Source organism: Myxocyprinus asiaticus, chromosome 7 (genome assembly GCF_019703515.2).
Source record: "Myxocyprinus asiaticus isolate MX2 ecotype Aquarium Trade chromosome 7, UBuf_Myxa_2, whole genome shotgun sequence".
Lineage (NCBI taxonomy): Eukaryota > Metazoa > Chordata > Actinopteri > Cypriniformes > Catostomidae > Myxocyprinus > Myxocyprinus asiaticus.
In genome coordinates, this window is record NC_059350.1 from 19,419,400 (window position 1) to 19,434,200 (window position 14,801).

Genomic DNA, 14,801 nt, shown 5'->3' on the forward strand with positions numbered 1-14,801 from the left:
CGATCACTCAGGCTAGGGCTCCCTCTACGAGGCGCCTGTATACCTTGAAGTGGTGTCTGTTCGCTAAGTGGTGTTCTTCCTGACGCGAAGACCCCCAGAGATGCACAGTCGGATCGGTGCTTTCCTTCCTGCAGGAGAGGTTGGAGGGGCAGCTGTCCCCCTCCACCTTGAAGGTGTATGTAGCCGCTATTTCGGCTCATCACGATGCGGTAGATGGTAAGTACTTGGGGAAGCATGACTTGATCATCAGGTTCCTGAGAGGCACTAGGAGGTTGAACCCCTCTAGACTGCGCCTCGTTCCCCCGTGGGACCTCTCTGTAGTCCTTCGGGGTCTATGGGGAGCTCCCTTTGAGCCCTTGGAGTCAGCTGCGCTTAAGGCACTCTCTTTGAAGACTGCCCTCCTGACTGCACTCACTTCCATCAAGAGGGTAGGGGACCTGCAAGCGTTCTCTGTCAGTGAATCGTGCCTGGAGTTCGGTCCAGGTTACTCTCACGTGATCCTGAGACCCCGACCGGGCTATGTGCCCAAGGTTCCCATGACTCCTTTTAGGGATCAGGTGGTGAACCTGCAAGAGCTGCCCCAGGAGGAGGCAGACCCAGCCTTGGCGTTGCTGTGTCCGGTGTGAGCTTTACGCATCTATTTGGATCACACGCAGAGCTTTAGAAGCTCCGAGCAGCTTTTTGTTTGCTTTGGTGGACAGCGGAAAGGAAGCACTGTCTCCAAACAGAGGATCACCCACTGGGTCATTGACGCCATCACAATGGCATATCAGGCTCAGAACGTGCCACCCCCTGTGAGGTTACGAGCCCACTCTATCGGGAGTGTGGCGGCCTCCTGGGCCCTGGCCAGTGGTGCCTCTTTGGCAGACATTTGCAGAGCAGTGGGCTGGGCAACACCCAACACCTTTGCGAGGTTCTACAATCTCCGGGTTGAGCCGGTCTTGTCCCGAGTAGTGGCAGGCACGAGCAGGTAAGTTCCGGGACAACTGGCTGGGTGTACCGCTTGCGCATAGCGCCTTTCCCCTCCCTTGAGGGGAAGACGTGCGCTCTTGACTCCCAGTAGTGTTCACAGACTGTGATCCCTGGATGACTTTCCTCCTTAGCCCTGTGGCAGTTGAGTTTGCAGAGAAACTCGCTGCTGGCTCAGTAAGTGCGCTAATGAGGCCCTGTACTGAGGTAGGTGCTCCGCATGTGCTGGTTCCCCCGAAGGCAACCCCATGTGATATTTTCCACAAAATCGTTTCCCTGTCGGTAAACTGCGTCTTCCTTGGGCAGGGACCCCTCTGCTCCCGGTCACCATGCTTTGTAGAAACTCCTCCCCCTTTGGGTAGGACCTACCATGGGACCTCTCCACATGACATACTTCCAACAAGGCTCGGTAAAGACCATGTGATGTTTTTCCACTCAAAATACCCCCCCCCCTTCTCTGGGCGGGGTGTGGTCTCCGCGGTGTCTTCCCCTTGGGAGTGACACCCCCCCGACTTGGACACTCGCGGATCCCAGTCCATTAACAAAATTGCACTCTTTTTGGGGAGAAAAAAAGAGGGAACAGAGGCCTCGGCTGGGCTAGCCTCTCCCTATTTGTTGGGCAGTCGACTTGTTCCTGAAGGACCGTTCGTTGCTCATAGCAGCGTTGGGGGAGGTTACGTGACAGCCTGATGCGCTGGCTATGAGGCACACAAAGGTCTGCCCGTCTCGCACCGCTAGTCCGCTTAACACAGTTCAGCTAGTTGTGGCGTTTTGTATAGGGACCCCTAGTGTCACTACATCGACACAACGTTGAGTGAGTGATAGATAGGGAACATCAATTTTACTTTCGTAACCTCCGTTCCCTTATGGAGAGAATGAGACGTTGTGTCCCTCTTGCCACAACGCTAAACTACCTGCTGAAATGGCCGGGACCTTGTCTCGGCTCCTCAGCACAAAACCTGAATGAGTGGTTGCATACCAGCTCCTTTTATTCCCGTATGTCCGGGGGAGTGGCATGCAAATTCCACTCGCCAATTCTCATTGGCCTTTTTTCAAAAGATCAGAGGTGTTTCAGGCTCCCAAGAGTGACCCCTAGTGTCACTACATCGACACAATGTCTCATTCCCTCCATCAGGGAACAGAGGTTACAAAAGTAACCATGACGTTTTTTTTGCATGATCAGTCATATTTTCAAAATCAATGCCAAAATTTCACAATGTCTGCCAGGGTATTCAAACTTTTGAGCACAACTTTATATATATATATATATATATATATATATATATATATATATATATATATATATCATTATTTTTATTATTTTTTTTATCCCCTTTCTCCCAATTTGGAATGCCCAATTCCCACTGCTTAATAGGTCCTTATGGTGGCGCGGTTACTCACCTCAATTCGGGTGGCCGCCAATCCACACATCTTATCACGTGGCTCGTTGTGCATGACACCATGGAGACTCTACATGTGAAGGCTCATGCTACTCTCTGCGATCCATGCACAACTTACCACGTGCCCATTGAGAGTGAAAACCACAAATCGTGACCACGAGGTGGTTACCCCATGTGACTCTACCCTCCCTAGCAACCAGGCCAATTTGGTTTCTTAGGAGACCTGGCTGGAGTCACTCAGCACACCCTGGATTTGAACTTGCGACTCCAGGGGTTGTAGTCAGCGTTAGTACTCACTGAGCTACCCAGGCCCCGGGTTTGGCTTTATATTAATGTATAAACAAATTATGCTTGTCCATATGTTTTCAAATGAACATTAATAGTTTCAAAAACATGTAGAAAATAGGCTTTCAAAAGTTGGCTCATCATATAGAAGTTTTTTTATTTTATTTTTTATTTTTTTTTATGTTTGTCTGTATTAACAGTAATTGACAGGTTTTCATAAAGATATATGGCCAACATTGTATTGCAACATCTCAGTCTTTGTCTTTCCTACCCCAAGTCTTGAAAGGTATTTTGCTATGAGATGGTCATTTGCTGTATTGCAATTATTTGATATCAGGGTGTCTGCTTGCTATATCCGGATGTATAAATAGAAGCCTGAAAACACACCAGGACAAACGGTCTATCTGACTTTCAAATACTTTTTCCAAGCCTTTCCGAGCCTGACTTTGTGCGGCCAGTTCACCTCATACTGGAGTTAGTCTACAAGTAACATTCATGGAATGTGAGAAAGGACAATTTAAAACGATGCACATGGCTAGAAAGTGTTCATTATTAGTTATATTTGTTACATGTCCACATTTTTTATTTTATTTTTTTATTATTGTGTGATTTTAAATGATTTTAGTGGCTAAAAACTGCTGATAAGGATGAAAATTCAGTTATGTGATGGAAAAAGAGGGCATGTCAAGATCTGTAAATTGCCATATAAACTGACAATAATTTCACTATTTTCACTTAGTTTCACATCACCACTAGTTTCTAAAGTGGTGATGTGAAAATATGAATATATATATATATATATACATATATATTAGGGGTGTAATGGAACACAGAAGTCAAGGTTCGGTACGTACCTCGGTTTTGGGGTCACGGTTCGATACGAGTTCGGTACAAAAGGAAAAAGCAACAAATCCCAAATGCTAGGTTTCTTTTCATTTATTTTGAACAGACAGTAGTGCAAATTACAGTTTGTTCCACCTAGTGACATTTAGTCCCCCCTGAGGTAGTTGGTACAGTACAGCCTCCTTTAGTGTATTAACCACTAAGCAGTAAACAGAATGCACTCTTGCATAGGCCATATATTTTTGTAGGGTTGATAAAAATACAAAAGGTATTTGGTCACAATCAGCTACAAAACTGAAAAGCATATCTTGTGTTATAAAAGTACAAAATAAATAGAATAATGAAAAATAAAACGTGCATTAGGAGAAGCCATTTTTGTTTTGGGTTGGTGCATAGATGGTCTCTTCTTCTGCTCTTTTTCCTGTTGTGGTGGTTAGCAAACAACATTGCATTACTGTGCGCGCCCCCTTCTGGATTGGAGTGGATCGCCTGTAACTGATGTATTCTTCGTCTGACTGCATGCACCAAACCTTGATGTCAGTACCGTGACGGTTCGGGACGAATACATGTACCGTTACACCCCTAATATATATATATATATATATATATATATATATATATATATATATATATATATATATACAGTATATAAAGAGAGAACAAGGGCCGCAGCTCAGAGATTGCCAGACAGTGATGAAGGCACTGTACAAATTAGATTTGGGCCCTATTTTAAGAGCACTATGCCTTAAGTACAGCACTATGCGATACGTCAGTGGGCATGGCAATGAAGTTTTGGTATTTTCTTGCAAGTGTCTAAGAACAAGTGGGTTTTGGCAAAATTGTGAAATTGCGCACAAAGCGCTAATGGGCGGGGTCAAGTGCAATTTAATTTAGAGGTTCTTCTCTGGTTATTACACCATTTACGTCCTATTATTTATTCTATTCATTATCAAGCACCAGTGATATAAACGAAGATGACACATTCATAAGTTGGTAGTGTAAATGGGCTGTATGCAATGATTTCAGTTAGAAGAACAGAAATATGGACTTAAGTTTTTTGCTCAGTAACTGTCCTTGTTGAATGTCAGGCATATCTTTATGACAGTGACATGCTCCTTATATACACATTGGAAAATGTGGTGCTTGTCAGGACTAATTGGATGTAGGCTTTAAATTATAGAGAATGCAAATTTAATTAATCATATTGATCTACTGACACACAAATCATGGCTATGATTAACAGTGATTTTCAGGGACATAATTTGATGTTCCACTGTATTTTCAGAGTTTGGACATTAACTTTATTACCACTTTGTTACTTTGCGCTGAGAATAAATGTGGCATCTTAGCGCAACAACCTATTTCACAGGAAAATAGCAAATTGTGCTTTGGGTCACTTCATTAACATACAATAAACCCACAGTTTGTGTGCATACACCCACAAATAGCGCAGACATTCCCACCCACAGCCACTTGCGGTTTACGCTGGCACGAAAATTGCACTTAGAATTAGCGCTCTCACAAAAATTACATAAGAAGCAGTGCAGGGTCGTTGCGTGTAGCATTGCACGGTCACGAAAATAGAGTCCATTAAGTTGATGTTGTGTCACATTATATTATATATTATAGTCAAAAACTGAATTGCATATTACAGAAGAACTTGGCAAAAAATTATTTCTGTCCCACCAATAAGTTTTGTTGCATGTCTCCTTTGGTGCATGTGGTAGCATGCGGGTGATTTTATAGCTCTCAGTGAGAGTTTTGGCAATAATCCAGTCTGTTCTATTTATTGCTAACCATCTTTGACAGCAGGACAATGAGTGGAAACCTTCAGTGATTCATGTAAAACAGATTCTGCTGCCTATACTGCAAAATTTTATCATTTCTTAACAAATGTCAGCAGCAGCTGTAGGAATTAAACTCACATTGTGTACTGAGGCTGACAAATGGCCATAAACAATACATGAACAACTGAATAAGTACATTCAATGAAAACTGTACTTGCGTTTTCAAATAGTTTATTATCAGAATCCATTTCTTAATGTCTTTCTCGCACAAAACCATCATGTGTCTTTATTTAACACAAACACAGAATTGTAGCTTGTAGTTTGTTTATCAGAGCCTACAGTTCTGATTTAATATTAGACCAGCTTTAGGACAAGTCATGGCCCCGAGTGTCCCATATGCCTCTCTGCTCTGTGTTACTTATTTTTTTCTCTCCCCAGGTTTCCGCAGTCTACCCATTGAGGACCAAATCACGCTGATCCAGTATTCCTGGATGTGTCTCTCGTCCTTCTCCCTCAGCTGGAGATCCTACAAACACACCAACGCCCAAATGCTCTACTTTGCCCCTGATCTCGTCTTCAACGAGTAAGTTATTGTTTAGTGTAATCAGCTTGCACAGCACTGAATGCTTGCTTCATAAAGACAAGGCATTAATATCCAGAATATTTAATTTTGGAATATATTGCAAGGAATGTTCCATCCAAACACCATCTTAACCTTCATGTTCTGTTCAGGGTCCTCAAAGCTAAAAAAACTATACTGAACATTGATGTGTCAGATTGAAACTTCATGACTTTTTCTAACCTAATGAGAACTGACTATATATAAAATGTAAAATTATATCAACTTGATAATCAGAATTTTTTATATATAGTATATTTTTAATCACTCCACAGATTTAATATTAGCAAATTATAGTTTTGGCAAGTCATTTAGGACATCTACTTTGTGCATAACACAAGTAATTTTTCCAACAGTTGATAACAGACAGATTGTTTCACTTTTAATTGACTATATCACAATTCCAGTGGGTCAAAAGTTTACATGCACTATGTTAATTGTGCCTTTTAAGCAGCTTGGAAAATTCCAGAAAATGATGTCAAGCCTTTAGACAATTAGCCAATTAGCTTCTGATAGGAGGTGTACTGAATTGGAGGTGTACCTGTGGATTTATTTTAAGGCCTACCTTCAGTGCCTCTTTGCTTGACATCATGGGATAATCAAAAGAAATCAACCAAGACTTCAGAAAAAAAAATGTGGACCTCCACAAGTCTTGTTCATCCTTGGGAACAATTTCCAAACGCCTGGAGGTACCACGTTCATCTGTACAAACAATAGTACGCAAGTATAAACACCATGGGACCACGCAGGTATCATACCACTCAGGAAGGAGACACATTCTGTCTCTTAGAGATGAATGTAGTTTGGTTCAAAAAGTGCAAATCAATCCCAGAACAACAGCAAAGGACCTTGTGAAGATGCTGGAGGAAACAGATAGACAAGTATCTATATCTACAGTAAAACAAGTCCTATAGCGACATAACCTGAAAGGCTGCTCAGCAAGGAAGAAGCCACTGCTCCAAAACTGCCATAAAAAAGCCAGACTACAGTTTGCAAGTGCACATGGGGACAAAGATCTTACTTTTTTGGAGAAATTTCCTCTGGTCTGATAAAGCAAAAAATGAACTTTCTGGCCATAATGACCATCGTTATGTTTGGAGGAAAAAGGGTGAAGCTTGCAAGCCAAAGAACACCATCCCAACCGTGAAGCATGGGGGTGGCAGCATCATGTTGTGGGGGTGCTTTGCTGCAGGAGGGACTGATGCACTTCACAAAATAGATGGCATCATGAGGAAGGAAAATTATGTGGATATATTGAAGCAACATCTCAAGACATCAGCCATGAAATTAAAGCTTGGTCGCAAATGGGTCTTCCAAATGGACAATGACCCCAAGCATACCTCCAAAGTTGTGGCAAAATGGCTTAAGGACAACAAAGTCAAGGTATTGGAGTGGCCATCACAAAGCCCTGACCTCAATCTGATAGAAAATTTGTGGGAAGAACTGGAAAAGCATGTGCGAGCAAGGAGACCTATAAACCTGACTCAGTTACACAAGTTCTGTCTGGAGGAATGGGCCAAAATTCCAGCAACTTATTGTAAGACGCTTGTGGAAGGCTACCCAAAATGTTTGACCCAAGTTAAACAATTTAAAAGCAATACTACCAAATAATAACAAAGTGTATGTAAACTTCTGACCCACTGGGAATGTGATGAAAGAAATAAAAGCTGAAATAAATTATTCTTTCTACTATTATTCTGACATTTCACCTTCTTAAAATAAAGTAGTGATCCTAACTGACCTAAGGCAGGGAATGTTTTCTACGATTAAATGTCAGGAATTGTGAAAAACTGAGTTTAAATGTATTTGGCTAAGGTGTATGTAAACTTCTGATTTCAACTGTATGTATGTATGTGTATGTGTGTGTGTGTGTGTGTGTGTATATATATATATATATATATATATATATATATATATAAACATACAGTACATGAATTTAAAAGTCATACATATTAAAAATTCACCAAAAAGCAACCCCAAAAAATAGACATTTAAGTGATCGAGAAAAAAAAAGTCAGTTAATATTACAAAGTTTGTCTCCTATTGGATTTGTTTGGAGTTACTAAAACAATTTGTCTTGAACAATACATGTAAATAAATTATCACATGCTAAGATTCTCTGACTGGTGTACACACTGTAGAGATACACTGTTAATACAATGCTTATTTTGATTTATTTTAATGTGTTTCTCTACAATGTGTTTTTGCTGGGGTCAAATTAACCCCAAACAGAAACAAAGTTCCTGGAACGGATACCAGTCATCTGAAAAGTTCACATCTGCTCTGTGGTAAAACAGAGGGATACATCTTCAATAATATCTACCTACTAGGATTTGATTAGGTCAGAGAAACATATTAATAATTTGAAAGGAAAATAAGAGGTCTCTGTGATCCCAAACATAAAAACTGTAACATTAAACTCAACAGAACATTAAGTTAAGTTAAAAGTTTAGGTAAAAAAATAAATAAAAATAAAATAATAATAATAAAAATAGGTCCCCTTCTTTTTTCCTATTCCCTATAGACAATTTGCCCCTATGTTAACCCTGTCTAGTGCTTCAAGTTACACTAAGAAAATGATACCAAATGATAAACTTAATATGAATGCTCCCAGCAAGAGCAAGCCTGTGACCTCAAAACTGTCCTTTCAATTGCTCTGCTACAACAGGAAACACGCTTTCCCTATAAATGCCTCTTGATGAAGTTGATCAGGGCAGATTGTTAGGTCAATTGGGCACATACTCAGTGTAATCGACAAGAGATTACAAGGAAGTGTTGAGTGGAAAGGCTTTTTACTGTGGGCTTTTTGAAGAACTATGTGCATTTATTGAGTGGAAGGAAGCACGTATAAAAACAGAGCACGGTGACCCCTGCAGGAGAATTGGAGTACTTCATTTAATTTGCCAAATGACTTGGAAAGAACTTGGAGAAAAGTTGTCTCTATGGAATTAGCATATGGTATTATGGAATTGCATGTTTATATCTATTAATATTTTTTTTTATTATTATTATTTTTTTATCCCCACCCCCATGATGTTCCAAACCAGTATACTTTTCATTCTTTTGAGGAACACAAAAGGAGATGTTAGGCAGAATGACAGCCTCAGTTACTATTCACTTATATTGTATGAAATAAAAGATACAAGTGAATGAAAGTGAATGTGACTGAAATTAACATGCTGCCTAACATCTCCTTTTGTGTTCCGCAGATGAAAAAAAGTCATACAGGTTGGAACAACATGAGGCTGAGCGAATGATGACAATTTTCAGTTTTTGGTGATCTATCCCTTTAACATGAGCTGTTGGGTCTCTGTTTCTTTATTGCCACCTTGAGCAGCAGCACAGTTCTGAAGCTTTGCATTTAAATTCTGCTCTCTGAAAAACCATGAGTCTGTTTATTTGAGACTAAGACAACAATCCAAAGGTCCTCTGCAGGAAATTTAAGGTTTGTGGTTCAACACACTTGAAGGCAGAAAACTGCTGTTCTTTGTTTTAAGGTAAACAAACTGTATATTAAAGCAGTTTCATTCTTTATGAAATAGTTTTTATATCGTCCCTGAATTTAAGGTAGGAGGTCAAACATATTGCTAATAAAAGGTCATTAAAAGGAAATGTTGACCCAAAAATGAAAATTCTGTTATCATTTACTCACACCCATGTCTTTCCAAACTCGTGTAAGATTCTTCTGTGAAACACAAAAGGGACATTTGGAAGACTGTACTGGTTGCATGGTTTCCATGCAATTACACCACAAAAGAATCATAAAAGAAGCCCATATGACTTATACACATTATATAATGCCTTATGCATTATATTCCAAGTCTTCTGAAGTTGTTATTCAGTGAAAATCTTAAAAAGTAGCATTTTCATATTCTGATCTTTTCAATGAATCATGTAATTTGGTTTAGAAAACCGGTCTGAATTAATGATCCGTATGGGATTAGATTTGTGCCAATTGTTTCGAACGTAACTTTTCAAGAAACAAATAAAAATATCAACTAAGAATGAATAAAACATTCTGAAACCACAGGCAAAATTTAAACTTAGTCTTGAAATAAACAGCATCCTTTGTTAGTGATATTCTCTGCCTGCATTTGCTGATCAGGATTTTGCGTATGCACTGCTAGAGTTTTCAGTCACAATTCCAAAGTTTTCAGTTACGCTCCCTGAGTTTTCTTTCACAGTTCTGTCACAAAAGTCTTGTATGGGTGGGGCTAACAGAGATGAGTTCTTATTGGCTAGTAGGGCTGAAACGATTAGTCGACTTTATCAACAACGTCGACATAAAAAATTGTCGACAAAAAATGTCATCGTCAAATAGTCGTTTGATCTCACTTAATGTAACATGAGATCACATTAAACTCTAATGATGACGAGCGAGAGCAGCACTGCAGTTCACAACTGACTGAAGAGAGGATGAATTACACAGCTCACAGTCCAGATGCACTCTAAACTTTCCAAAGAGCTTCAGGTGATGTAGATCGCAAACTATGAGGGAATTATAATGCAAAAATACAAAATAAGTAAATACAGAAGCACTCTCGTTGTGGAATAAGTGGAGCTGGAGCTGCCGCTCTGCTGAAGCAAAACTTGCGTGTCGAGCGTCTTTAAAGGAAATACCCTGGCATTCCATCTTTATTGCAGTTATATTTAATGCGTTATAGCTTTATTAAAGTTAAAATAATACGGAAGCAGGTCATGAAAATAACTACAAACTCCGAAACTGCCATTTTTCTGTGCAGTCAGCGCCTCTTCTATGAGTTGCGCCAATGTCCCTCTAAGGGGGAGAGATTGAAACTGCATCTGGCTGATGCACACTCTGGCGCGAGGACACTCATCCCTCAAGTGCACGCGCGTGCTGCAGCTAGATTATAACGTGATGGCTTGCGACGTATTAAACCATAATAAACTCAGCAAAAAAAGAAATGACCCTTTTTCAGGACACTGTATTTTAAAGATAATTTTGTAAAAATCCAAATAACTTTACAGATCTTTATTGTAAAGGGTTTAAACAATGTTTTCCATGCTTGTTCAATGAACCATAAACAATTAATGAACATGTACCTGTGGAACGGTCGTTAAGACACTAACAGCTTAACAGATGGTAGGCAATTAAGGTCACAGTTATAAAAACTTAGGACACTAAAGAGACCTTTCTACTGACTCTGAAAAACACCAATGGAAAGATGCCCAGGGTCCCTGCTCATCTGCGTGAACATGCCTTAGGCATGCTGCATGGAGGCATGAGGACTGCAGATGTGGCCAGGGCAATAAATTGATATGTCTGTACTGTGAGACACCTAAGTGTCTCCCTGCTACTGGGAGACAGGAAGGACAGCTGATCGTCCTCGCAGTGGCAGAACACGTGTAACAAAACCTGCACAAGATCGGTACATCCAAATATCACACCTGCGGGACAGGTACAGGATAGCGACAACAACTGCCCGAGTTACACCAAGAACGCACAATCCCTCCATCAGTGCTCAGACTGTCCGCAATAGGCTTAGAGAGGCTGGACTTGTAGGGCTGTTGTAAGGCAGGTCCTTACCAGACATCACCGGCAACAACGTCATCTATGGGCACAAACCCACCTTCGCTGGACCAGACAGGACTGGCAAAAAGTGCTCTTCACTAACAAGTCACGGTTTTGTCTCACCAGGGGTGATGGTCGGACACGCGTTTATCGTCGAAGGAATGAGCGTTACACCGAGGCCTGAACTCTGGAGCGGGATCAATTTGGAGGTGGAGGGTCCGTCATGGTCTGGGGTGGTGTGTCACAGCAATACACAGCTTCATTAATAAAAGAGAGTTTTTTTGTGTGTGTGTGTGTGTGTGTGTGTGTTAAAGATGGATTGAAGTGAACAGAAAGGTGAGAAGGGTAGTCTTCGCCCCATTATACAAACCCCCAAAACACGTTTTTGATTTATTTTGTTTTGGCTTGTTTTCCTATATAAATATCTAAAACTCCTTTAAAACAATGTACATTTTCTTTAGCAGCTATACTGCAGAAGAAGAAATTGTTATCTGAGAATGTTGAATATAATATTAAAAATACAAATATTTTAAAATATCTAAAAATCCTTTTAAAAATATGCATTCACCTGAGAAGCAGCATATAAGATATTTAGACTTGCTTTTAGAGAATAGATCTTGAATATAAGTATATTTTGTCTTTACTGGACTCACAGAAGTATAACCAAGTGAAAAAATACACTTATATACAAAATACACTTATATTCAGGATACATTCTCTTAAAGCAAGTCTAAATATCTTATATGTTGCTTCTCAAGTATATGTATCTTGTTTTTAGACAATTTTTAATGGAAAACAAGACAAAAACACTTGATAACAATAGGATTTTTTTTGCAGTGAAATTCTTACTGAATTAAACTTAATAAAAAGTATTTTTTTTTTTTTTCTTTAATTCAGTGAATGTCATTTAGAGGTATTTTTAAAAGATGATTTTGTCCCCTTTATTGTTAGTAAGCACGTTTAATCCAACCTTTTAAGTCAGGGCACAAGCTGAATAATCGGATAAGAGCTAATGATTAATCATTGCAATAATCGCCGAATAGTCTAATAATTGTTCTAATAATCGTTAGATTATACGATTATCAAAATAATCATTAGTTGCAGCCATATTGGCTTGTGAGTTTTTGAGTGACAGCTCTATGGCCTGGATGTAGAATTCAGTCAGTGAAAGGAGCTCTGGTTCAGTTTTGAGTGTAAAAGTGCGAGAATCTGCAAGCGCCTTCGTAATTCATTAGTGTTAAGTGATATATATTCAGGCGTGTATTATGTCTGTGCTTTTTTTCTCCTAATACTACTTTGTTGCTAAAAGAAGCAAGACACAGCACAACAAATAGAGTAGAATGCAGGTGTCTCAATGTGCGGTTTTAACAGTTGAAGTTCTTTTTGACTTGACATGCAGTCTAAAAAACGTGACGCTCCTACGTCAGATGCTGAAGAAAAAAAAAAACAGGGAGATGTGGCACATCGGTCAAAGGATGCCGTCCAGTGCAGGTTTACATAGAAAAACAATTTGAAAACAGCATGGACAGATGCAAAAATGTGTTTGGTGTGAATGGCCCCACATAGGTTTGGAAATACAGGAGGTAAATGATGACAGAATTTTCATTTATGGGTGAACTATTCCTTTAATACAGAGTGTGTAATGGATATAAACGGTATATATATTTGCTAACCGTACTCTGCAGGACTTGTGCAGCAGTGGCTTTGAAAGATATTGATTGAAAATAAGAGGTCAGTAAAAGTGTACTTGTACCTTGAAGAGGGGCATAACAAACAGCAAAAAGTTTCCAAGTTTGAAGACATAAGAAGTTTTCAGTGTCCTCAAAAAGTATGTCAAAGGATCCAAAAATATAATACCCATTCACATATGGAGGGTTTGGTGAGAGTGATCTGACAGACTGCTGTATGTGTATTTACTTCTAGCTTTCACACCTCTTGCATACAATTCATTAACATCACTCACATAAACGCTCTCCATAGCAACTAAAAGAGGAGCACCAACAAATGTAATATCCTTCTCTCTCTCTCTCTCTCTCTCTCTCTCTTCTCTTAAAAAAACACAGTTTAAATTTCAGTTCCATGTTTATGAGAGGCTGTGGAAGGTATTAATCAAAAACATTAATTAGAAAAGCTATTGTAACATCAGGCTGCGATATGAGGAAAGATACAGTACATAGAGTTGCTGAGAAGTTTTAGTCTTGTAGACAAGATGGACTGCAGCAGAATCCATACACTGTAATCCAATGCATGTACTTTGTGCTATAACATTTTGCAGAATCAGGACCCCAGATATAATATATACAAAATATAATAATAGATATATTTACTTTATACTTTGTTTCAAAGAACTTGCAAGAAATTGGTTATCATTTACTTTATTTAAATATGTACACTTTATTTTTATGGGAATAGAGTTAATTAGACACATTTTTACAGATATAAATCTTTGATAAAAGTAAATGTTTACATGCCATAAAATCAGTGGACATGCTGTAATTAAAAGTTGGGCAAAATCTTCTGCCGTATTCCAGTGGACTTTTTAAATTATAAGACAAAATGGGCTGATTAACTTCTTAAGTGTACATTGCCAATGCATTATTAGACACTATATATATATATATATATATATATATATATATATATATATATATATATATATATATATATATACAGTTGTGCTCAAAAGTTTGCATACACATGGAGAATTGGTAATATATGTACCATTTTTAAAGAGAACATGAGTGAGCAGGCAAACACATTTCTTTTATTTCTTATGGGATTCATATTCAACTGTAGGTTATAACAGAATGGCACAATCATAAAACAAAACATGGCAACAAAGAAAAAAATGAAGTGACCCCTGTTCAAAAGTCTGCATACACTTAGTTCTTAATACTGTGTATTGCCCACTTTAGCATCAATGACAGTGTGCAGTCTTTTGTAATAGTTGTCTATGAGGCCCCAAATTCTTGCAGGTGGTATAGCTGCCCATTCGTCTTGTCAAATTGCCTCCAGGTTATGCAAAGTCTTTGGTCGTCTTGCATGAACCGCATGTTTGAGATCTCCCCAGAGTGGCTCGATGATATTAAGGTCAGGAGACTGTGATGGCCACTCCAGAACCTTCACCTTTTTCTGCTGTAACCACTGGAGGGTCAACTTGGCCTTGTGCTTAGGATCATTGTCGTGCTGGAAAGTCCAAGAGCATCCCATGCGCAGCTTTCGCGCAGAAGAATGCAAACTGTCTGCCAGTATTTTCTCAAGATTCCCCATGCCTTTAGAGCTCACACACCCCCAAAACATCAGTGAGCCACCACCATGCTTCACAGTGGGGATGGTATTCTTTTCACTATAGGCCTTGTTGACTC

General features: G+C 39.4%; 1 protein-coding gene across 1 annotated transcript in view; it reads left to right on the top strand.

Annotated features, from left to right (window-relative positions):
- The window catches only part of nr3c2 (nuclear receptor subfamily 3, group C, member 2), a 194,120-nt gene that overhangs the window by 165,379 nt on the left and 13,940 nt on the right, over window positions 1-14,801 (top strand). Inside the window, exon 6 of the mRNA XM_051702889.1 lies at window positions 5,723-5,867. Coding sequence (XP_051558849.1) covers window positions 5,723-5,867 — 145 coding nt within the window. The remainder of the gene's footprint in view (window positions 1-5,722; window positions 5,868-14,801) is intronic.